The sequence below is a fragment of the Venturia canescens genome, chromosome 2 (genome assembly GCF_019457755.1).
Source record: "Venturia canescens isolate UGA chromosome 2, ASM1945775v1, whole genome shotgun sequence".
Lineage (NCBI taxonomy): Eukaryota > Metazoa > Arthropoda > Insecta > Hymenoptera > Ichneumonidae > Venturia > Venturia canescens.
Genome location: NC_057422.1, coordinates 11,639,196 through 11,663,418, shown reverse-complemented (window position 1 = coordinate 11,663,418; position 24,223 = coordinate 11,639,196). Strand labels below are relative to the sequence as shown.

General features: G+C 37.6%; 3 protein-coding genes across 4 annotated transcripts; 2 read left to right on the top strand and 1 right to left on the bottom strand.

Moving 5' to 3' along the window:
- Positions 1 to 1,205: 1,205 nt before the first annotated feature.
- On the top strand, positions 1,206 to 3,552 carry LOC122406148 (uncharacterized). Its single transcript, XM_043411409.1, has 4 exons — positions 1,206 to 1,556; positions 1,634 to 1,874; positions 1,961 to 2,172; positions 2,286 to 3,552. The coding sequence occupies exons 2-4, from the start codon at positions 1,704 to 1,706 to the stop codon at positions 2,320 to 2,322; spliced, it is 420 nt and encodes a 139-aa protein (XP_043267344.1). The 5' UTR covers positions 1,206 to 1,556; positions 1,634 to 1,703; the 3' UTR covers positions 2,323 to 3,552.
- Positions 3,553 to 9,011: 5,459 nt separating this feature from the next.
- Positions 9,012 to 17,846, top strand: Ir76b (Ionotropic receptor 76b). Of its 2 annotated transcripts, none has more exons than XM_043411025.1 (9): positions 9,012 to 9,549; positions 10,394 to 10,497; positions 10,924 to 11,100; positions 12,561 to 12,787; positions 13,029 to 13,138; positions 13,321 to 13,514; positions 14,941 to 15,046; positions 15,140 to 15,329; positions 15,599 to 17,846. In XM_043411025.1, exons 1-9 carry the CDS (start codon positions 9,456 to 9,458, stop codon positions 16,089 to 16,091), a joined length of 1,695 nt encoding a protein of 564 aa, XP_043266960.1. In that variant the 5' UTR covers positions 9,012 to 9,455; the 3' UTR covers positions 16,092 to 17,846. The 2 variants fall into 2 exon arrangements, with proteins under 2 accessions (XP_043266960.1, XP_043266961.1); XM_043411026.1 differs by having other exon boundaries at positions 9,013 to 9,476.
- Positions 16,442 to 23,155, bottom strand: LOC122405940 (protein SPT2 homolog). The gene is made up of 7 exons (XM_043411024.1): positions 22,713 to 23,155; positions 22,439 to 22,585; positions 22,213 to 22,342; positions 21,178 to 21,335; positions 20,005 to 21,004; positions 19,518 to 19,733; positions 16,442 to 19,436 (listed from the first exon to the last, which is right to left on the bottom strand). The coding sequence occupies exons 1-7, from the start codon at positions 22,764 to 22,766 to the stop codon at positions 19,351 to 19,353; spliced, it is 1,791 nt and encodes a 596-aa protein (XP_043266959.1). The 5' UTR covers positions 22,767 to 23,155; the 3' UTR covers positions 16,442 to 19,350.
- Positions 23,156 to 24,223: the final 1,068 nt, after the last annotated feature.

The window sequence follows — 24,223 nt, the reverse complement described above, 5'->3', positions numbered from 1 at the left end:
ATGCACAAAAGTTCTTCCGCGATCCATATTAAGTCGCGAGTGGGCGGACAGTCAGAAGAAGGTACAAGAATAACAGCACTCGTAGTCCTTGACCCGAACAATTTGCCAATTTAATGGATTAATCTTACAATCAGTGCAATTTTCAGCTTACATGCCGTTCACTCAAAGGTCTACACATTCATAGGTGCAAACCCGCATGGAACATTCCATGCAAAATCAGCCTTTTGTCGACCCCCATCCTGGACTCCCATTCAATGTCTCTTCGTAAAGAAATCTCTGTTACAACAAAAGAACCTCGAATCACGATCAGAACAGACACTCGGGTTTCTCAATAGGGAAATTAGAATGAGATTATAGAAAAAACCATTGGAGAACAGCCCGAAGAGGGCTGTTCCTCAACCTGCTTCCAAAGGTCGTCGGAGCAGTCAAACTTTCGTTTTATTTCTTCGATCTCGTGCCTCCAATCTGAAAAAAAGATTTTGTCACTTGTGACAGTTGGACGAAAAAATTTAACCAGTAGACTGGGTGCGAATTTGCACCCACGGAAATTTCAAGTGTCCGAAACTTCAAAATTCCTTTCCTCCGTTTCGCCATTTTTCTATAATAAAACTTGATTCTACCATTTTTTCAATGACTCCAATCGATTTCTCAGCAACTGTTACCCCTAAAAAGTCTCGCTGTAAGAATCGTTCCGTACATTCATCGTTGAAATAAAAGTTTTGAAAAGCCCAAGTGCAAATTCGCACCAGTCCGGCGAGTGTGCGACCTCAACGGGAGTGTCGCCTCTACGAGTTGCTTCCAAAGCGTCACTGTTTCGTGTGCGATGTCCCATGTTCCTAGTGCAAGTCCACAGTTGCACTCCCGCTGCCCCTCACCAAAGTTCCCCTTCAGAGTTTCCACGTGTGATTCTATACTTCTCCTTGATGGCTCGCGCACTGCAACATACTTCGCGTACTCTGGTCCTCCGTGTGCGTTTGACATTGACCTTCGCGAAGACTCCATTCGAGTTCTCTCGTTCTTCTCACTGAGACGAAGATCAGCGGTGGAGCACATTTTCAAGCACTCTTTTATAGCAACAACGTGATTTGATTTTATTTAAGATAAGAGAATACGATCGCTGATCTTCCGGTTCATCTCGAACGTGTACTGCGACAGTTGCGGAATGAGCGAAATTCAAAGCACTTCATTTCAGAGAGGCTGGAGTGGTTTGTTCACTTCGGGATCGATTCTTTTGTAGGAGTTTTTTCGTTCCTTTCGAACGAAAAGAGAATCTTTTTTAAAAAATCGTCATTTTTTCAGTATTTTACTACTTTCAAGTCGCTAGCGAGCATCGAGAGTTGAAAAAAGTTCTCCAAACAGGTGCAAGTTACCGGACAGTCGGACGTTGGGAACATAACAGCGGTGAAGTTGAAGGTTTTTACGATTCAAGCTGGTCTGCACCGACTTGCAGAATTGACACCGAAACTGAGAGCTCTCACCTTGGACGAGAGCCGCGTCCACTCTCTCCGCGATCTGGGCTCGTCCTTGAAGTCTTTGGAGAATTTGAGCGTTTGCAGGTATTTATTAAGTTGCTTGAGCATCGGCGGTTTTCTCTTGGCGTAGTAAAATCGATTTTTCTTTCGTTTCCGGTTAGCTGTGGCTTGAAATCTCTGGATGGAATTTGGGGCTTCCAGAACCTCAAAGTGTTTTTAGCCCGTGACAATATGATTACGGATATTTCTCAATGCTCGAGCGTCGACAAACTCGTTACGTTAGACGTCGCCAAAAACGAGATCGAGGACGCGTCGTCTTTTGCTTTTTTGAGAACTTGCAAGCGTTTGCGAAGCCTCAACGTGGCTGGGAATCGATTTTATGATTACAGAGACCTCATGACAGTAGGTTGATTAATTTGAACGTTAAAAATCACCGGATTTCCGGCCAACTTTCCGCGAAACTTCACGAGATAAATGATGTTTCTTAGCGACTTTTACCCCAACTTAAAATTCTCGATGGAGAAGATATAGCAGCGGCGAGCAAATCCGTCGATCGATTGAAACGAGCCGATTCCGAGCTGCCCAAAAATTTAAGTCCCAACGCTAACGAGCCCAGTCACCAGGTTCCTTCAATACCAAAAAATCAAAACGACGATGATTTTTCTCCCGAGGAAAACAAGGCTCCGCGGTCACAACGAAGGTCTCTCAAACTGGCAAGGAAATGCACGACAAAACGAAACAAAAAAAAAAGAGACAAAACAAAACGTAAATTGATTGAAACTTTAATCTCAACAAAATATTATTGTCACGCAGGACGCCGGAGACGGAAAGTGTTTCGTCCCACGAGTAACCGCGATGACCCCGAGATAAACGTACTGGAAGATGAGCAGATAATTCGAGATATTAAGGATAATGTAATCGCGTTTCATCGATTTTCTCAATGACACACAAATTTAATGCGACGTCAATGTCAGATTTTCCTCCGAATGTGGGTCAGTCAATGTGGAGATACGACGAGAGCAACTCGGTATCGGAATTCTTTGTATAAAAATGCCATAAACGATATATTGTTGACAAAAAGCAGGCGAATATCGATACAGGCTGGAAACAAGTCGAGCAAACTGTCAAGGGGGCCTGCGATAAGCCGAAATTCAGCCGCGTCTCTTCGTTCACGTAATTCATCAAAAAATCCATTCGCTCTTCCGGCAGCGAGTGCAATTCGTAATTTTGATGGGCACCATTTATTTGAAGCATGCTCATCAGCCACTTGAGGCGTTACGAAGCATCGATCTAAACAGTGAAATTGATTTTTATGAAATCTCATGTCCGATACTACACGTAACGTCTATGTTTCTATGACTGAAACGGTACAGAAAAATGTTGGGCGCGAAGTCCAAGAGGGTGAATACGTACTCCGAATTGTACACATCGACTATAGACGAGCACGTTTGCGTAGTTATTCAGAGCAGTATTCTGGATTTGTAGGTCGAATTTGTTGCTGAGAACGACGATGATTCACGTAAGAATCAGATATACGCGATTGTTTTCAATCACTGAAAACGGAATTTTGTTCATTCAAATAAGTTCATTTGGTTAAAATTTATTTTTCCGATTAAATCATTGATTATTTTCAATCAAGAAAATGGCTGAAAGAACATTTTGTTGCTACAACTATCGATATTTGGTTGATTTCTCAGGATATTTAAGGGGCTACCCTAATTAGAATTTACGAAAAGTCATTTTTTTTACTGCGTTTTTCAAAAGTATACATATTTAAAAGGATCGTACTAAAATTTTATGAAGATCTGAGCAATCCGAGTGTACTTTTGAGCGACCTTTGCTTGGCTGTCCGAGCGCGCTAATACGCACCGTTACGGTTTTCTCAAAATTACGTTTTGGACGGATCGTTGATAAAATGTCGTACGAATTTTGAAATTTTAAGTGGAGCTATTTGTTCTTGATAAAAACGATGAAAAAAAACGTGCTTTTTCATAGTTTTTGGAAAAATGGCGGCCAGTTGGTTATTTTTGAAAAAATCAAAAAATCGTATGACGTGCGCTGTGGATTTACCGAATAGATTTTTTTCTTTACGAAAACTGAGTAAAATAAATGTTAAAGAAAAGTTTTGTGTATTTTAAGAGTGTATTTTTTAGACCTAACACTTTTTATATTCATATTTATGATTAATACCGGTCAAAAAAATTCATGAAAGTCTTTTTTTGCCCGTCTAATTAGGGTAGAGCCCTTAATCAACTGCTTAAAATTTTGTATCACCAAATATTCCGATTCATAGTATTCGTGCTATTGAAACAACGTAAAAGGTTGTTTATTACGAAAGCACATTTTTGTTACGTCCACAGTGAATTGCTTAAAAAGTAAAAAAATCTTTAGTCATCCGCATCATGAGAGATGAACAGAATATTTCGTAATTGAACAATGCTTCGTAAAAACATGCAAACCTTTTGTCTGAGCGGAACGAAACTGTTAAAAAGTTCAGTACGGTTAGTTAACTGACTTATTTTTCTTCGGTAATTATTCAGGAGAACAGAAAAATGAATTTCAAACCGCACTTAATTCAATGAAATATTTCATCGTAAGGTCATATGCAACAATGAATTTTTACATTTTATGATAAAATGTGTTGCAGCGCAAACGAAACTTAGTCGCACGATCGACATCTTGCAATAATTTTGACTGTTAAATACCAAACGTTGTATCGACAGAACTCTGCGTCGCCGAAGCAACGATGAGAGCTCACATTATGAAAAATATTTAATCGCACATTTTCCGGTAACGATATCGAGGCTGTTACAACGGGAGACTAAAGTCGATGATCAATTTTACTGACCGGCGATTCTTGGGGGTGAAGAGTACGACCGTCTTTTCTACATGACTAATGCGGCTGAATAATAGCAAGCTCAATTTGCTTTTAATCGAGATTGTTATCGTAGTAGAACGCGCGCGAGAGCTCGAAAGCTTCGATGCGTTTACGAATTTAGGTCGATTATAGTCCCTTGCAGCTTATTATCTCGTCTTTTGCCAAATCAACGAGACGCCGCGGTCGAGACGTCACTGCTCGGCAGACTAGCTGAGAATCGGAGTACACGTTTTGAATTGCATCATAATAAGAGAGAGAGCGAGAGAGAGAGAGAGAGAGAGAGAGAGAGAGAGAGAGAGAGAGATAAATAAAAGAGAGGCAGGAGAATGAGGAGAGAGTTCGCGAAGCGCTATGTCAGTTATCATTTAAAGAAGCGTCTTCCGACCCAGTTTCGCTCCCAATGTTTGCTCAAACAACAACTCCAACTAATTTATTAGAGGCTTCAGACTTCTCTCTCTCTCTCTTCCTCTCTCGATTTCAATCGTTCTCTCACTGCGTCTTTACAGACACTTTAGTAACACTTGTTCACTATTGCTTATTTTGACTGAGCGTTGACAGACGAAATACAGCGACGAATACATCAGTACGAATTTCATGAGTCATACGTCACTTTGGTATACTTCTTGTTTAGATTTTCTCTCCTTTTTCCTTGTTTACTCTTCGTACACACGCCTCATGCTTATGGACTCATTGATTATGTGCTTGTCAATACGTTTTCTATTAATAGATTATCAGTCTTGCCCGATGCGTTTTACCCTTAAAATAATAAATCTTTCCACGAGTTTATGCCTTTTATCGCGTTACGTAACGGCGTCTAAAGCCAACGAGCTGCTTTTTTTCTTTGAAATTCCACCAAGTTATTTCTTTTTGCAGATTTACGAGCATTTTCAAACGACAGAAAAATGTGTCGATATATTTCATTTTAAGATGTTCCCTTCGCGAATCCGAACATTCTACGAATAACTGATTTTAAATAACATGCAGTTAAGTAAAAGTGCAGGCGAATAGAATAAAGACTTGAAACTTGAAAAGTCGTGAAATTTCTATTTCGTTTCTATTAAATAATTAATGTACTTAATAATTCTAAATTCCTGATATAAACCGTAACAAAAGAGATATTAACGACCGAAGTTGGAAAAATGGCAGAAGCAGAAGCGACTCCTCAGAGGCCAGGAATCACTCCGATTTTCGAGTGCCCCAATTTGCGCAACCAAAAAATACGGTAATGCGAGAGGAATACCTTAAATACTCGCTGAATCGGTGGTTTCATTACTTTTCATTTATTTTGAAGTTGGCGAAGCTACTTCGTTTATATAGTCATAACCGATTGACCTCGTCGGCTAATAGTTCTCAATCCGTTTAGTCCCAAAGACCTGCAGAGCGAGCGGTGAAAGAGCAAGTGACTTCGATCGAGTGTGCATTGTCAAGTAAATTATCACGGTGCAAATTACCTCCGACGAGATTGTAATTGAACCCTCGTCACAGTATTGTAGAAAAGGAAAGGAAAAAAGGGGAAAAAAATATATTTATTAACCGTACTGCTGACGCTACACTCATCAAGTACCATTATATACTGCAATTTTAAAAGTCATTAGTCAACATGTTTCGGAGCGCCACGTGCTTACTTTGAATCGATATGCATCCGCGTCTCGTAGGTAAATTGCTCCAATGAAATTAGCCTCATCACATATCACTTCACTTTTTCACCACCGGTTTGAACTGAAACATTAAAAAAATTCTCGCGATCTACCTGCGCGATAGTAATTTCTTTTGTTTCATTATTTTTTATTCTTTTGCAAATATCGAACATAAACATTGTATTTTTTCTGTTACGATGAGCCGAGCCGATAGGGGGGATCGATATGAGTGACCGGTACTTCAACGATGTAACTTTTTCCGGGCGCGAAGGTACAATTTTACTGAAAAAATTTAACGATTTCTCCAACATCGATCCCGGTAATTGGCTTTAATCTCTCGTGCTTTTTAATAATAAATAAACACTATTTATTTTCCTAGAGAGCACATGAAAAAATGGCTTTCGATTGAATTTTTATCTACGATCAGTGTGTAACCTGACGCCCGTATCGTGGCTCATGTTTCCCGTGTGTTGAAACGAAGTTGTAGAAAAAACGAGCCGCAAGGACGAACGTAATCGACTGCTATATCTATCGACCCGCTTAACCTCGACCACCAGGATTTTCGTCCACTACTTCCTTCTCGTCACCTGCCCTCTTCTTTGGCTCCCTGAAATTTGTCTTCTGCAGGGACTAGCTTCCGGAGCTCCACCAATAATCGAGCTCGTTTAAGATTAATTCTGTCTATTTTTGGCACTTATGAAACTCAGTAAAAACTCGCGATTCGAACAGTATTTTCGTTACGAAGCTTCGTTTGGAAGGTCCAAATATAATTTTTAGAATCGATTACCATTATCGGGAAGCAAATAATTTTCTTGTAATCTGTTTTGATGCTTTATTTGTTTGATTAAGTGATGGTTTTTCATTTTTGTACAGTGAGACAAAAAATTGTTGATTTACTAGCAATTTATTATGATTATGATTATGATTATTATGATTATTTCTTCCATTGTAAGGCTTACGTTCGAAAAAGTATTTTGTGGAATTCGAGAAAATCTTGTCTCTGAAAAACGAAGAAAATGTTCTAACGAAGCAAAAACTTGGATGAGATAATCACAAGTTCACCGCGGATAGTCACAAGTTCATCAGCTCGTGGTGACCTTATCGCACAAGCTTCATGTCACAGGAAAATAATCTACAGCCAAAAGCTAAACTGGGCCTCATGCGAAGCCGATCGATCTATAGTGCTTGCTGTTTCAACTCCTATCAATGTTTTCGTTCAACATCATAAATGTCTCGCTGGCTCCACTTTTCTCGTTTGCACGAATTTAATTTAAGGCAAATCATGTCCATAGGATCGTATTTTATGGGTGTCTAAATTGGGTCGATTTTTACTTCCTCATTAAAGATATAATCACTTTGAATTAATTACAGAGTTATTCATTCAAAATAGTAAATACATTTTTTCAACTTATTTTTTGGCGAATGAAACTACGAGTCATTAAGGAAGTTGAGGCATTAGAATGAAAATGATGTCATCGCTTTTAAACCGAGTGCATCTTATAAAGTGAAGTGTAAAAAAAATCAGTTAAATTTTCAGACAGTTTAGGAGAATCGTTGCTGAGAAAAATCAATAACAATTTGAGCCAAATAACATGTAATCTTATGGAAGTCAAGACACATTCAGTGATATCTCAGTTAAAAATGATGCTAAAAATATGAAATTTTTTGGGCAACATGAACGAGGCTTGCTGAATAATGTCAATTTTTTTCAGATTTATTAGGAGATTTGCTGAGATTATATTAATAATAATCTGTTTCCCGTGCAGTTTTTTGAGGCTAGGATCGTCACCGTTCGTGTTTTCGACTGAGCTTTCACCAGTTTTTCGTCTTTTTTCCCCCAAATTTTCTTTAAAGTGTATGCAACATTGCCAAACTGTAAACTGGCCTAACTTTTGAAAGGTACAGGTCATAACTTTTGGATAAAAAAAATGACTGTACAGCCTCAACTTCCTTAATTAATCGGGGGTTCATCACTGACTGAACTCCAAATTTCATTCGTCCCTGGTTAAAATGCTACGGTTTTTATGTAAAAAAATCGTAGAGAGATTACGTAAAAAAATCGCATTAGAGAATCGCAAATGTATCAAGAGAAAAGTGTTAACAGAAGGCTATGACAGGAATGGGCCAAGCCAAGAAGAAAGAAAATGCCGAAATAAGGAAACGTGAGGTTACGAGTGCTCATTACCAATTTCATTCAATCTTTAACTTAATATAATTTTATTACTAGTAAGACAATCGTCTTGAATTTTTTCTCAGACCTTCATTGTATTCTTCATTGTTATTGTGTACGTTTTTCATAAACTTGGTAAGAAGCGTTCATTCGTTGTATGGAAGTTGAGCGATTTTAACGCATAGTCCCTATATTTTTCTTCATATTTAAATACCCATTTAAACTCTGTGTAAATTTCAAGACTTTCTTCAAAAAATCGTTTCGTCGATGAACTGCCTTAAAAATAAACAAAAACGCTCCATTTCCATCGATTTGAGTGTCCGAGGATTCTCACGTGAGATTCGTTTTCATCTGCGACACCATGAAAAAAAATTGTAGTTGAAATACGAAGAGTATAGCGATCTCTCGAATAATCCGATACCGCGTACAATACACACTTGCTCGAAGCAGCGATCAGTAAATAATTCAAATGTTTTCGATCAAACAGACCGTCAAAAGAATCAAACTACGGATTGAAAGTCTCCTTCCGCCTTTGCACAGTGTCTCACCCCAAATGGATTGCGAAGCGAATTTTCTCCTCACTTTATTCCCAAACGATTCGGTAGCCAAACACTATAAACTCTTTTTCGCGAAGAGCGAATAATCTCCAGTAAAATCGTCCTTAATACACGCCTTTGCATTTGGGTTTCAATCAGTGATGATAAAAATTCGTCACCCCTTCCATCTCTATCAGCTCCCCCACGCTCTTCGCCCCTCTCTCTCTCTCTCTCTCTCTGGCTCTCCCTCACTCTTTAACTTTTCGCGTGACTTGTGTCACTACTTTTCGATCGTATCACTAATGAGGGGAAGGTAGACGGTACGGCGTTGCGAACGACTACGTGAACACGTCGTTGCTGATAGGTGACATATCCGATGGGTACGACGCGGATCCACCTTCCTCGCGAGCCTCCACCTCTCTTTCATAACCGATAAGTTTTGTCACACGTCCCCAGTAGTTGTTTTACAGCAACGTTGTACGTACAACGTCCGAAAGTTCCGTACACGTTGAGCGTCGCATCGATTCAAAGTTTTTGTTTTTAACGTCGAAACGTGCATTGTTTTTTCTGTAATGATCTTCGCGTCGAATGAAGACCGCAGTGATGACGATGAGGAAGAAGATGACGACGGGGACGAGCGTTATCCGCAGCTGGACCATCTGCAGTGCTGATAAATCTCTCTCCTGTGGGCTCAATCAAATATTCGTCGATGTTATGTAAACCGTGGAAAAATCCGTATCTTTTGGAAGCTTTGCAACAATTATGAAAGGCTTTGAGCTAATGGTAATGAGCCTCGTCACGGCGGGATCGAATGAAACTAATCTCAGCAGTAACCAACAGTTTATTAACGATGATGGTGATTGACGTTTTATGCTCTAATTATCTGCGTTTTTGACTTGTGCGAATGAAGACTTTCATGGGTTCATAGCGTTTCGTAACGATTCGAGTGATCCCTCTAAAAGTGTCTTCGTGTTGCTTGTGTTGTTTCCAAAAAGTTTAGGTTTCATTGATTATATTTTTGAAAGCTCGAAAAAATGGTTTCATGGAAAATGGTAATACTTTCAACGACATAGATTCGAAGGAATTGGAAGCGTTTTCGTGAAGATGAGGCTCGCTGTAATGACGAATGCTCTTGAGGAAAACAACGTGTTTTCGATGTGCACAGAATAGTGGTTTAGCGGTCAGCATAACCGATAACATAATCTCTGATTCTCTATGGACCTGCTAATTCGCCAAAAGTGTGGTGAAAACTCATTTTTCTGCCTAACAAAAAATCTGTAGTAGAAACACGTACACAGTTACGAAATAATGAGAATTTTCTTTCACTTTATCCCGTTCATCGAGAACGAGTGAATGTTGGAAAAGCGAATAAACCAAAAGTTGGTTCCCGAAATCAATGCACTTCGCGATCGTGTGAAACGTGGTGAAGAATGACCGTACTTTTTCAACTTTTATCCCAGTTTTGTTAATCGCGTTTCCTAATTTCTTTAAAGCCACACGAAACCGTTCGTTTCCTGAAGACACTCGGCGTCAAAGTACGTTTTTTTATCAGTCTCGTAACGCTGAATTTTCTCTCGCAGTCAGCTTTTTTTCATTTATTTCCGTCAACCGAGAAGCATTTTTTTATCACGATGAGCCGAGAGATCGGACCAACGTCCACGGCTCTTTGTCCCGTTTCACAATTCGTTTACGAATTTCAGATGAAATTGAAATGATAAACACCGTCAATACAACCCTCGGAAATGAGTTTACGAAGTACACGGACGATGAAAAGCCGCTGGAAATTAAAGTGACGACATGGCAGGTAAAAACTAATAAAGTTCCTCGCTGTATCGACGTATCGATTACTATCGATTCTTTTACTGCTTCGTGACACTTTCCGCACGAAATTTTCGTGTACGAAATAAGTTGAGCTGTTTATCGGCTCTGTGACGATTCGATCGGGGCTCTCGTAATGCACTTTGCAGTTTAATATAATCGCAGATATAAATACGTTAGCGAGTATCTGCGTTCACGAGTTGAAAAAAAAGACAGCGAACGACTGCAGTAGGGTGCATCCTCGATGCACGTTATTCCACGAGTACACACGCGAGGGTGATATCCTGAGTCACCGGTTTGAAGTTTCGTAAAACTTGAGCTAAAGCAGCCTCGAGCATAGTGACGATCTGTGCCAAGTGAGGGCAGATCTTCGTCGAGAGTTTTCCGTGGTTACCGTCGATTCATTTTACAGGACATGCCGTATTCGGGAACCGTGAATGAAAGTGGAAAACTAGTCGGGGTCGGTTACGCATTCGAAGTTTTGCATTTGGCTCAGAGAAAATTAAATTTTACGTACACCATAGTACTTCCTGAGACCAATTCAATCGGTGATAATACGACCGGGATGATGCTGCTGCTGTACCAAAAGGTAGGCGATATTTCCATTCGTGCATTTTTTGAAGGCTCATGAAAAAATCCATTTTCCTGCATCTCTTTCCAATCCAATTTTTCTCAACTGCTCGTATCATCAATCATTTTGTATGAATTTTTTTATCAATTTGCCATTGATAACCACGCGGGCGAGCATCGTTGGATGCTCTCCGCGTCCCTGCCACTATACACGCCAGAACAATTGCTGAATATTAGCCTAAATAATAAAATACTAATAAACTAACTAATGGAAAAAAATAAACTAAAAAAAAACCCTAAATAATCCTAACTAATAAACTAACTAATATTATAAATGCAAAAGTGTGTTTGTTTGTTGGTTTGTTTGTCCTTTTTTCACGGCCTAACTAAGCAACCAATCTACTTGATTTTTGGCATAGAGTTAGTTGAAAGGACGGAGAGTAACGTAGGCTACTTTTGGTCCTGGGGGAAAAAAAAAAAAACAAATTCTCAAGGAAGGTTTACAAGAATATTCGTAAAATTGTCCTTTCTCCACGTCCTATCAAACCAACCAAACGACCTGATTTTTGGCAAAGGTATAGTTGAAAAGACGGAGTGACATTGGCTGCATTTGGTCATTGAAAAACATTAATTAAGTTCTCGAGGGAGATTTACGGGAATATACGGGAATACACAGACATAGAAAGTTCTTCAAATTACTGCGCGATCGAAGCCCCGGGTAAAAGCTAGTTCCATTATAGATTGCAATGAAACAAAGCGTTGAAAAAATAATAAATAAATAAATTTGGCATTAGAACTGCGCGACAAATCATCGAAATATATCTTTCCTATTTCGTGGGCTGGGACGAAACCAAGAACGATTGTTTTTTCAGATATTTTGCTAAGCAAACTTTATATCGGATGTTTATGATTGTGAAACAGTGCACGAATTTCTCAAAGTGCTTCAACCTTCCATGAAAATATGCACGTGAATAACGGAGTTGTAATAGTTTTTAAAAGTTTCATAAAAGTTTTTGAAAAAGCGGAATTTATAAAGACCACAATGAACAGTGATTGATTGGAGAATCCAAACAAAATGTTTGTTCTAATACGCCAAATGGAATTCTCGAAAAAGTGTCGTTCGATAAAGGAATTAGGAAAAAAATGAGTTGTAAACGGAATGGAGACTGAAAGCGTTAATCGATATTGTAATTTTCGAAAAAATAGATCAACGCCTTGAAAATCCAGTTTCAGGGCAAATGCTCACTATTATTTTTAGAATCCGAGGGGCTACAAATTCGTTATTTTCCTGTATGCTTTAAATCAGTCACGAATTTTCTACGTGTCGCAAATGAATGTTTACCAATTGACAGAATTGTTTCAATTTTTCCGATTAAGCACGTCCCCTTGACAGTATTTTTGTAGAAAATTCGAAAATAATATTTTAGCAAATTGGGACGGTTTGCTTGAGCGAATAAATTTGATGTTTCGATTTTTCAGAAGGTCGATATGGCAGTGGCTTTCATTCCTGTATTGGAAAATTTTTTTCATCTCTGCGAGTTCAGTAGTATCCAGGAAACTATTCCGATTACTTTCATGATGGTGAGGCCTCTGGAATCGGCAACGGGTCAAGGAATTTTGGCTCCGTTCAGTGACATCGTATGGTACTATATTCTCGGCTCTTGGATCATCTTTGGTCCCATCATGTACATTCTTATTTGGTGTCGGTAGGACGTTCACCGGTTTCATCATTTGCCCATTCTTCCCTGCGCGGTCGATCATTCGTTTTGTGAAAAAAACTTCAAATTTTCCTTGCTTTTTCGATCTCTTGACGACGATAATACGAAGTTTGAAAAATTTGTGATTTCGTTGAACGAAAAACTTTGTTATATAATTCCCATTGAATCTTGTTAATTTTTGAAACTGGCTCAAAGATATTGGAAACTAAAATTGGTGATATTTTTGCAGATCGAAGGTGCCGGACGGGGAAAAACACGAAGCATATTCTTTTCCGACCTGCGTGTGGTTCACGTACGGAGCTTTACTCAAACAGGGAACAACGACCGAGCCGGATACAAGTGCTTACAATTATTTTTCCTCTGAATGAAATTTCGTGATGTGAAGCTTGAGTTTCACGGTTCAAATGAATTATTCAATTAAATTAATTCAAATGAAAATTGATGAAAAAAAATAGTATTATTTTTAAAAATAATTTGATCATACGAGGCATAAAATATTCAATGAATTTATATTTTTCAAGATTCTACGCGATTAATCTTCGCAACTTGGTGGATCTTCATAACAATCTTGACGTCTTTTTACACCGCTAATCTCACTGCGTTTCTTACGCTTTCGGAGTTCACGCTCCCGTTTAATAGCGCATGCGACATCCGAGAATCGGGCAAGCATTGGGTTACCGTCAAAGACCAAGTTATGGATGTGGCGTTAAAACAGGTGAGACGAACACGAAACCATAATCGAAATGCTGATCACACAGTTCCACCAGGTTAACGTAGTTCATGCAGGAAACAATTTTCTTAAGAAAATCTTGAAATTTACAGAGTTTAAATGGCTAGTCGACTGACACGCGTATCAAATTTTAAGGGTGAATGATACAAAAGTCGAAATAATTAGAAATTGATCAAATTTGGTGATAATGTTCTTCAACATCAAGTCCGAAAACACAATTTTTTTCAAAATTTTCTTCTGTTTAGTTATCGAGTAATTACGCATTAAAGCAGATTTCTTATGCCCGGAATGTATACCTATATATATGGAAACGCTATGCTTATACACGTGAACTTTAGTGATCAATTACTCGATAACTGTACAGAAGAAAAATCTTAAAAAATTTGTATTGTCAAATTTGGCACTAAAGAATATGTTCACCAAATTTTATAAAATTCTGATCATTTTGAATTTTTTTATGTTTTTAGCATGGTTTAGCATGGCAACATTGTATCGCCTGTGCAATATATCCTTAAAGGGTTCGTCTTATTGGTTATTTAGATAAACGTGTTTAAATATGAAGAAAAATGCACAGGGTTATCGGGACTATGCAGTAAAAAATCGTTTATCTTTCCATATAACGAGTGAACGCTTCTTACCAAGTTTATGAAAAACGTACACAATAACAATGAAGCATACAATGAAGGTCTGGAAAAAAATTCGAGACGATAATAAAGATATATTACGTTAAAGATTGAACGAAATTGGTAATGAGCACTCGTATAACATCACATTTGCTTATTTCAGCATTTTCTTTCTTCCTGGCTTGGCCCATTGCTTTCATAGCCTTCTGCCTTTTTATTAACACTTTTTTCTTGATGTCCCTTTGTGCTCTCTAATCAGATTTTTTACATAAAAACTATAGTATTTTAGCCAGGGACGAATGAAATTTTGGGTTCAGTTAGTGATGGGCTCCCGATTAATTAATGGCTTGTAATTTCATTGGTCAAAAAATAAGTTGAAATAATTGATTTACTATTTCGAATGAATAACTCTGACATTAATTTAGAGTGATAATATCTTTAATTAGGAAGTAAAAATCGACCCAATTTAGACACGCATAAACTGCGGGCATGATCTACCTTAACAGACTGCCGAAACGAAGTAGATCGAACATTTTTTCAAGATAAATCAATAATAAAAGGTTCTGTTTTATGACTCGTAGTCACAATTTCGAAGAGTGTTTTTAAACAACTGATTTCCAGATATTTTGCACTTGGAAATGAAGCATTGCAGTTTCTGGTTAACAAAAGCTTCATCTTCATTCATTTTTCGTCTCCGTCTTCGTCAAACTTAGTCGACTATCGTCGAATTTAGTTTTATGAAATTATCAACCAAACGATTTACCATTCGTTGTTCAAAAACTTTTCAGGACCAATCCGATCTTTTGAAACCCCTCAGAGATTCTAAGGATTTAGGGCGAGTTAGTTTCATAGACAACACAAATTTCGTCAAGATTGTCGAATGGATGAAAAATGGTTTGTCACAGCTCCTCAAATTTCTTACTCATCCGAAAAATCATTAGTAGCTACTTTCCTCTACGATTATGGAAAATATTTTAACCCCTTCAGGCTACCTATTTGTGGGTGATCGATACTTCATAGTCAAGGAAATCGCCAAAGATTATCAGGAAAGAGTGGACCAAGATCAAGAGGAGAAAAAACGCTGCCCTTATGTAATGCAACCAAAGAATATTTACGAGCTTACTCGTGCATTTGCTTTCCCCTTGAAGTCCGCGTTCAAAGATATAATCAACAAACAGTAAGTACATTCGTTATCGTCACCGGCTCAAAATCCTCGGTCGACGATTCAAAGTTTGCCGAGTTCCATGACGATTAAATTATCTACTAATTTCTGTCGGATATTTAGAGAAATCATTTTCACTCAATTTTCAAAACATTTTAATGCCCGACGCCAAGAAATCTTGCCGAAATGAATTTTGAGATAAGCCAGTATCGAGTGGCAGTTGTTTCAGCCAAAAATCGTTTTTCAATTGGCAATATTTAACGTAAATATTTTTTCGTTACCAGCTTGATGTACATATCGGAATTGGGAATCGTGAAACACTTGCAAACGGATGGAACTCCCGGCGTGCCTATTTGCCCGTTGAATCTCAAGTCGAAGGAGAGACAATTGCGGAACCGAGATCTCCTCATGACGTACAAAGCCATGGCAATAGGCTTCGGCTCGGCGGGAATATTTTTTATTTTTGAAGTCTTAATCAAATGGCTGAGTGGGAAAAACAATTGTAATTGTTGCTCCGATTTAATATGCTATCGCTCGAAAATAGAGACGCCGGTAGTGTCGATGAGCAAAACGAACAAGAGCAACGAAGCTTTCGAATTCTCGAAGCCAAACCCAAACCTCTTCAGTCATTTCGAGAATGTTTATCCTGATCAAAGAGTTAAAAGAAGTGTGGTCAACGGACGGGAATATTGGGTAGTTACAGAAAAAGACGGTGAACAACGTTTGGTGCCGATCAGAACACCATCGGCTCTCCTGTTCCACCATTCGCGTGAATAATCGTCCGAGTTAAACGACTCACAATTCGACCACAAGTCAAAATCACAAAATGACTCTTTGACACTACCGAAAACACTTGGAGTGAACATTTTGTGAGATTATAAAGGGAATTTTTTATTATTTATTGAGCAGTTTGGGGTCAGATCAATTTGTGCATTTTGGTCGGCCATATTGAATCCGCCATTTTGAATTTATGCATTTTGAGTGCAGATTCGTAATCAGCGACCTCAAAAACCTCCGACTACCAATTTTCGTGGAAATCTGATAAACTTTTTTCAGCGTTTTGGACACTTGGGGTGGAAAATGTTTTGCCACCGGAGGGGTTAAGGGAGTATTAAGATCCAGATAAATGATTTTGCGGTTTTTATTAAATTCCGACGAAACAAGTAATTTTCAAGATTTTGAAATTCTTTTGCTCATTTCAACATCACAGAACGAATTGTTTTATCGAAAAATGTTGATCTTTATACAATATTCTGAAATATTTGAAAGGCCTTTCGCCCCCACCAGAAAAAAAAACGAAAAATTGCTAAATTTTCAGATAATTGTTCTTTCAAAATATCAAATTCAATAAACTGTGCAATTTTTTCTAAGTAAACGTTGCAGTATTCACAATAATAATTCAATTACAATGGCTCATAGAAATTGTGACTCAATTATTTCCATAAAATACTAAAACTGAGATATGAGCGTTTCAGAATAACGCGTGTAAAAATGTTTTATTAACCCCTTCACTGTGAGGGACACGCATAGGTACAAAAAAGTGCCATTTTGTGTCATGATACGTAAATGAAAAACAATATATTTCTACTGCATCGATTCGATTGTAATTTGGTACATGATGGTTCAAATTTCCAAATTGAACCATCATTTTTGAACCATCAAATTGGCAACACAAACATTTCATTTTCACCTCACTGCGAAGGGGTTAAAAACAGTTGTTTCGTATTTTCGAACAAGAACCCAATAATTAAAAAGATCCGGCTGAATTTGACAAACAAAAAATCTAGACAATTTTTCTGGCCCTTTCAATCGAATAGACACAGTAAGGTCCCATATGGCAACGACTATTTTTTGGTAATAAATAAACTCCTCGATGACGTGTATCGGGGGAAAAAAGGAAAAGGATTATTCAGATTTTCATGATGTTCTCATCACAGAAACGTTGGACATGACTTCAGGCACTTTTTAGTACTTGAATTCTTATATATAGATATATATTTCTGTATTTGATAGAATCATCGCGAGATGAAACGTTACAAAGACCTTCATAACTAAAACAAAACAAAAACAAATAATAAATCAATTATTCATTGGCCCTTCGGTAATATTTCCATGTACCATACTTGTACGCGAAAAAAAGTGTGATACCTTACTCCCACTCTCAAGAAACACGTATACGGTTTTAATTATACGGCAGTGATAGTGTGCATTAATTATTACGATTCCATTGACGCGAGTAATGAACGAAAAACGACAGTTTCACGAAAGAAATTTGCCTCTATGGGAAGTTAGTATAATTTCGATCAAGAGTTGCGATGGAAGCTCGACGAAAAGTGTATTAAAAAGAGAAAAACAAGATATTCACGAAAACGTGTAGAGCAGTCGTCGAGCACTGTCGCCCTCGAATTAGATTAAACCTCGTACGTTTTTTAAATATTTTTCAAATAGACGTGAGCGGAAAATATGTACGTTTTATATTATTCATGAATCGTAATGGAATTTAAAAGAATATAACTTTCTTTAAGATTTGAATTCACTTTAATTCTTGGTAATTATTCCTTCTTTTGGAGCTAAGCAACGAATCCTGGGAGACGAGAATAGAGGAAAAATAGAGTCGACGAAACAGGAGCAACGAGTTTCTATTCGGGCTATGGTTTCTGCCTTCTATAAAATAGAATAGAATTCTCAACAAAATATATCGAAATTTCGACACAGTCAAAAATTAGTAGTTTTAGAATAATCACAAAATCTCCCGAACCGTTTTAGATCAATTTACAGAATTACGGTACGAATAACGTGCACGAAATACCAAATCATCCATTTGGCTTTTTTCTCATTCTTTTCGTCACTTTTTTCCTCCAATATTTGCCTCACTACGATTGGAACAGATTCGATCGAGACGTTTTATATGAATCAATATTTTTGACAGATGTAAGACTCCACCTGATGCAAAATATTCTCGGAACAAAACTGGAGAAAACGTAAAAAAAACTCGTCGATTGGTTATTTTTCCCACGGAAAATAATTCGCATGTAGAAAAAATCTTCGCGTACAAATTTTATCTCTCGGAGTTTCAATTCATAAAATTGAAACAAACAGATAATAAATCACAAGCCGTAGCGAAAATTTTAATAATGCAACATAAAATATGATAATTCACCTTCCATTGCAAATTTCAACAAGCCTCGTATGATTGCTTTCACACATTTTTAGAAGAAAATTTAACTCTCATCTTTTACTCTTTATTCAGAGTCGAACGTTTTTTATCTGAATGTTTCAAACATATTATCATAATAATTTCAATCCCACTAACCCCACGTGATTCAATTTCGGAAATAAATTCGAGGGCAGTCAGACCCGTGTGCACCTGTGTGAGGGCAAAAACACTAGAAAAGCTACGTAAATGCTATTTCGTATGGTAATCTTATAGTTCGAAATACGAATTGCGTAGCTAATATATATTTTTTATACAACTAAAGAACATAGTACGCCATAAGGCACTCACACGCGCACGGTACGTCGACCATCTACGGGAGAATATGATTCATGTTTCTCAAGAGCAACGATACGGTCACGCCAATGACGTTTGTCGAAGGAGCTGAACAGAAACCTGTTAATCTTTTTTTCCTAATTATATTTATGCAGAGTTACCGAACTCTTTTATAATTTTGTCGAGGAGACAGTACAAGCCAATAGTCGCTTTGGATCCTGCGTTTCCAAAGTCAATTCTCGTTGTTGATTGTGTCCTGTGATAATCGTTGATGCATTTCGAGTTTCAGTTTTCGGTTTTAATGTTTGGCACTCATTTTTTCTTACGCTGCATTCGAAAGTCCATTGTCACGTGTCTGGATTGCCTTCCGATGAAAAAAATCTTTTTTGCTTGGATGGACATTGGTACACGCAGTTTATGCCATCGAAATAAATCGATTTGTATAAATCATTGCGATTCCGATCCCATCAAAAAAAACGAACGATTTTTACAACCGATAGAATCGATGAGAGTTCCTCGAGAAATTATGTCGAATATGAGCGTGTACTATTTTTTAGCCTTTTTCTTCATCAATGCTTTTCGTTTGTTCTCCATCGCCTCCATTCTCATATCTTCCAAATCTTCCATTATCCCTGAAATTGTTACAAAATTATGAGAATATTGATTATTCGTGGTTTTGAAAACTGCAATTTCTAAATTACGTCGCTACCGACCTATTTTCGTTGACACGAATTCTTCCTTCAACTGCTGGGCGAAAGTACTCTCCATGTTTCCATCATCGTCATCCATATTTCTGTATTTGCTCTTGTCGTAACCGAATATCTCACTAATATATTTGCTATAATCTTCCGATTCCTCCTCCGGACCGTCGTCGATGAAATCATCGAGCTCCGAATCGTACTCGTCCTCATCGTCGTCGTAGATGCGGCCTAAAAAAATGTTCATCATTTTCATATTTATGCTTGAATTTCCGTTTTTCATTTATAACTTCCAGTTCGATAAATTTTTGACAATGTGCTGGGTAAAGTTTTCATAATGGTTGAATGATGATCAAGAAATGCGAATTCATTAAATGTGGTGTAAATGTGTAATCTTTGAAAATATAGCAGTTGGATTTAAAATGTGTACTGAACACTAGCATCGAAATAGTTTGTTGATTCGAGAAATGATAGTGAGGAAAAATAACAATGAAATAATTACGTCTATTGACGGGTCTTTTGGCCCCAAGTTTAGGGTTGCGTCCTCGTACGTCCTGAGGCGGGAACGGTCTTGCTTTGCCGTTGGACATCGGTCCTTGTCTTGACTTGACGTCAGGAGGTGGAAATTGTTTAGGTTTTACATCGGTAGGTGGAAATTGTCGAGGTTTAATATCTTTTGAGTCCACAGGAGGTCCTCTGTCAGGACGGGAGTCAAACTTGGATTTAGTGGAATTTAATGCACTGGATTTTCCGTCATCCGCTCTCTTGCTGCTCATTTTAGATAGAGCTAATTTTCTTTTCTCTTCTTCGATCATACGCCGCATCGATTCTAATTGTTTCTTTTCAGCTTCGAGCTTTTTACGTTCCTCGAGTAATTCGTCCTTCACCGAAATTTTAGACGTGAAACTTTTTTCTGTGGGTCTTTCCGGTGCTTTTCTCTCGATCGGTCGAGTATACGTCGAATTTGTCGGTTTTGTAAGAGTCTTTTCTAAAATCGAGGGTGGCGCCGATTTGCCGTTGTTGCTCAATTTTGGAATTTTGTTTGGCGAAGGCTTAGACACTTCCGATTTGGAGGATTTGCTTGTTTCCGTTGAAGATCCGGTCGCCGGTTTAGTAGCCTCACCATTTTTTTCACGATCCCTTTTCTCCCGCCACTCTCTTTCCTTCATATATTCTTTCATCTGTTTCTTCGTCATCAGACGCTCACGATCTTCTACTTTTGGCTTTGGCTTTGCTTCTATCACAACTGGTTCGTGCTGTTTTTTTTCCGCTAATTTTAGCAACGACACAAAATCAAGCGGCGGTGGTCCCGGAGGTTTCTTTTTCGGTTTTGGTTTTTCCTCTCTTTCAGGTTCTTTTTCCCTTTCCGTCATGCGGTCCCTCTCTGCTTTAGTCGTCTCTTGTTCCGTTTCTTTGCTGCTTGTCGAAGTAGATTTGCGTTTACGTCGGTGCGGTAAACTCTCTTCCAACTCCTGTTGCTTCAGAGCCTGACGAACCCGATCCTAAATTTTTTAAATGTTCAAAAAATCATTTTTAGCATAGAAAACAGAAAATTTCTGTGCTGTAGAATGGCACCGGAATAAGAAGCTCGATTAGGAATAACGTGACCACGGTATAGTGAATTGATACTAAACACTATCTATTTTTTGTGATAGTATTTTAAAATCACTTGTACCTTCGTTGACGCTATATCCTTAACAGTTTTTTTACCAGTTTCACTGAACAACGGCTTTTCAGGAGGTAAATTACTGTATTTGTTCATCAACTGATTATAAAATGCAGAAGCCTCTTGCGAAACATAGCCATAATCATCCTCATCCGGTTGGGAAGGACCTGTAAAAAAGTAATAAATATTTTGGTTCGTTCGGTATAGCAGATGCCAGAAGGGATGAAAAATTTCTAAGATAACTCTTGCCCACTCTAAACAATATTAAAATCTTTTTTGGCGCAAACATAAATGCACAGTTAAGGCCAGGGAGACAGATTTCAAACGAATTCTACAAACCACACAAGAATTACGTGAATACTTTGATAACCGCTGAATCTACAATTAATTTTTCAAAAATCTACTTTATCTTGGTGCGGCTGACCTTAATAATCCCATGGAAATGACGATCATGCCAGAATCCACCGTAAAAACCTGTGGGCAAAAATATTGCCCATGTTACGGACAATTATAGGATCGATGGCTCAAAAAAAAGATACAAAGATTGTTCCACTTATAATCTTGATAATCAAATATTTTCAACCTGGCAAGAGTTATCGTCAAAATTTGTACTAAAACATTATTTACTTATACACAAACATAGGCTAGTCCTTCTAAGATTTTTATTTGTTATCTGTTAGGCCACAAGTTTCTACACCTGAAGCTTCAAAGTTTCAAGATATTTTTAGTTACATTTCCAATACGTCAGTAATCTATAAATAGTCTGCAACATTTATGGGATCATTGTGAGTGAATAATGACCATTGAAACTAGTTAAATTCAATCTGACATTCTATTATTCTTAACGTGCATAATAAAACAATGTAGAATATCAGTTTAAGTTTTTTTCCAAAAATTCTAAAAAGTGTCACCCAATTATTCTGTGCGCAGTAAGTTTGTATATTGTACTTTCATATAACTTTGGTAGTATTGTGAACTTAAGATGCATTATTGAAGCTAATGGCCTATGGATAAAGTAATGATAAACCCCATTGATAATCTTACCTGCCATTGTGACAGCGGTGTCATCATTATTGACAGCATCTGCTAACACTGATTTATTTGCAGCTTTGCAAACTTTCAAGTGTTTATTTATTCTGCTTTGAGCTTTATGATCTCGTAGCGATAACAAGTTCTGTATAAATAAATGACAACGAACATTATTATAATTTTACCATCGATAAATTGAAATTAAGTATAAAAAATTCCATTAGAATTCGTTTTCCATTACCTCACGTTTCTTTTTTTCCTCAAGAGCTTTTTGTCGTTCCTCTTCCTCTTTTTTAGCCAAAAATTTTTTGATATTGTTAGAAAGATTCCTTGATTGTTTACATTCTTTTTTGGGAGGAGTAAATTTTGTAGGATAATAAGAACTAGCCTGTGAACAAATTGTTTTCAAAAAATTATGTTGCATTTCAATTTTCCAAGTGTTTTTAACGTTATTCTGATGTAAATTGAAAAAAAATATGTTACGCGTAAAAATTGATAGAACATTGTCCACTGACCTGCTTGTTGGCACTGTTTTTCTGAGCCACGCTCAGCAAAGTACCGAAATCCATTGCGAACGTAAGCTAAATATGAAACACAATATTTATTTTTATTACGTCGTATCTGTAACAAAGACGTTCCCTTCTAAAGGCATAATACTCCTTGAGTATTTGGAATCAGCTCTCTATTATTCTTTCCATTGTCGTTAATTAAATCGAAATTGATTCGTCTCGATTTTTCTTAATTGTATTTTTTTCAAACGTTTATCGTGTTTGTAATATTGATTTCACGATTTAAACGAAAGAAAATAATCTTCCATACGATGAACGATAGTGGTAAAATGTATTTATGCATACGTAGAGATGATTCGGAAATAAAGGTGTGTTTGTATAGAAATATTTTGTAGTGGGATTTTATGATGAGAGAACGTTCATTTTGGTCATCCCAAAACGACGATGACGTCATCAACCTCAAGTTTTCTATTCTAAAGTTTCGAGGTTATAGTATTTTACGTGTAGCGACATCTATGATACCATTTGACGATAAAGTAGTTACGGCCCCTCATGATATATTCATATATTGGGATCTGACAAAATTCGTGAGACATCTGGTGTCAAATTTTGAACTACAACCGGGGTGCAACATGACGACTACGCACGCACAAGTCACTTGAAGATGGGACACAATGTGACACAATGTGACACAATGTGACTATAGAGAAGGAGTCCAATCAATGTGACCAAGGAGACTATAGGTAAGGAGTGCAATCTCCGTATTGGGCGCCTGTTAGAAAAACGTCCGTAAAAATGTCGGCCAACCCGGGTTCGAGGAACGGCCACTCGCGTCGCATTGTCGTTTGGTACGGCTATATATATAGTAATAAATCAAATGTCGTTGGTGAAACTGACCGTCATGGCGGCGAATCGTGGATTTAAAGAGCTTGCGCCTATAAAAAATTGTTGAATCAACAATTATGAGCGCTCGTGATCGAAAGTACTAATATGTATTGTAATAATATTCTCCAGCGACGTGAAACCCTGTGCTTCGCACATTCAAAGTATCAGCTGATCCCCCCTCGTATGTCGCGCTGTTAAGAAAACTATAGCATCCGGAAGATTGCCGGTTCATATACTCATGTCGAAAAAAATTTTTTCTGTTACAAATTTTTTTTTGAATGATATTTATGAATGTTTGAAAATTAGATTGATAACTATAGCTCTTGTGACCACAGTTATTGTTTCATAAAACCTTAACATATCAAGCGGCCCGGATAAGCCAGTAGCATTTTCTGCCGTTAGAATATCAAGAGTTTACGTGGTGTGATGGTTCTATGTTGGGCTTGTACTCGTGGAGTTGACGGTTCGAATCCTCGTTCGTTTTATTTTTTTTTTTTCCATCATAGATGTTATTATTCGTTGACTATAGCAGAAATTAAAAAAAAACAATTGATGTTGTTGAATTATATTTTTTTTTTATTCATTTATATAAAAAAATGACTGCAATTTGTTAATGTATTTTAATAGTAATG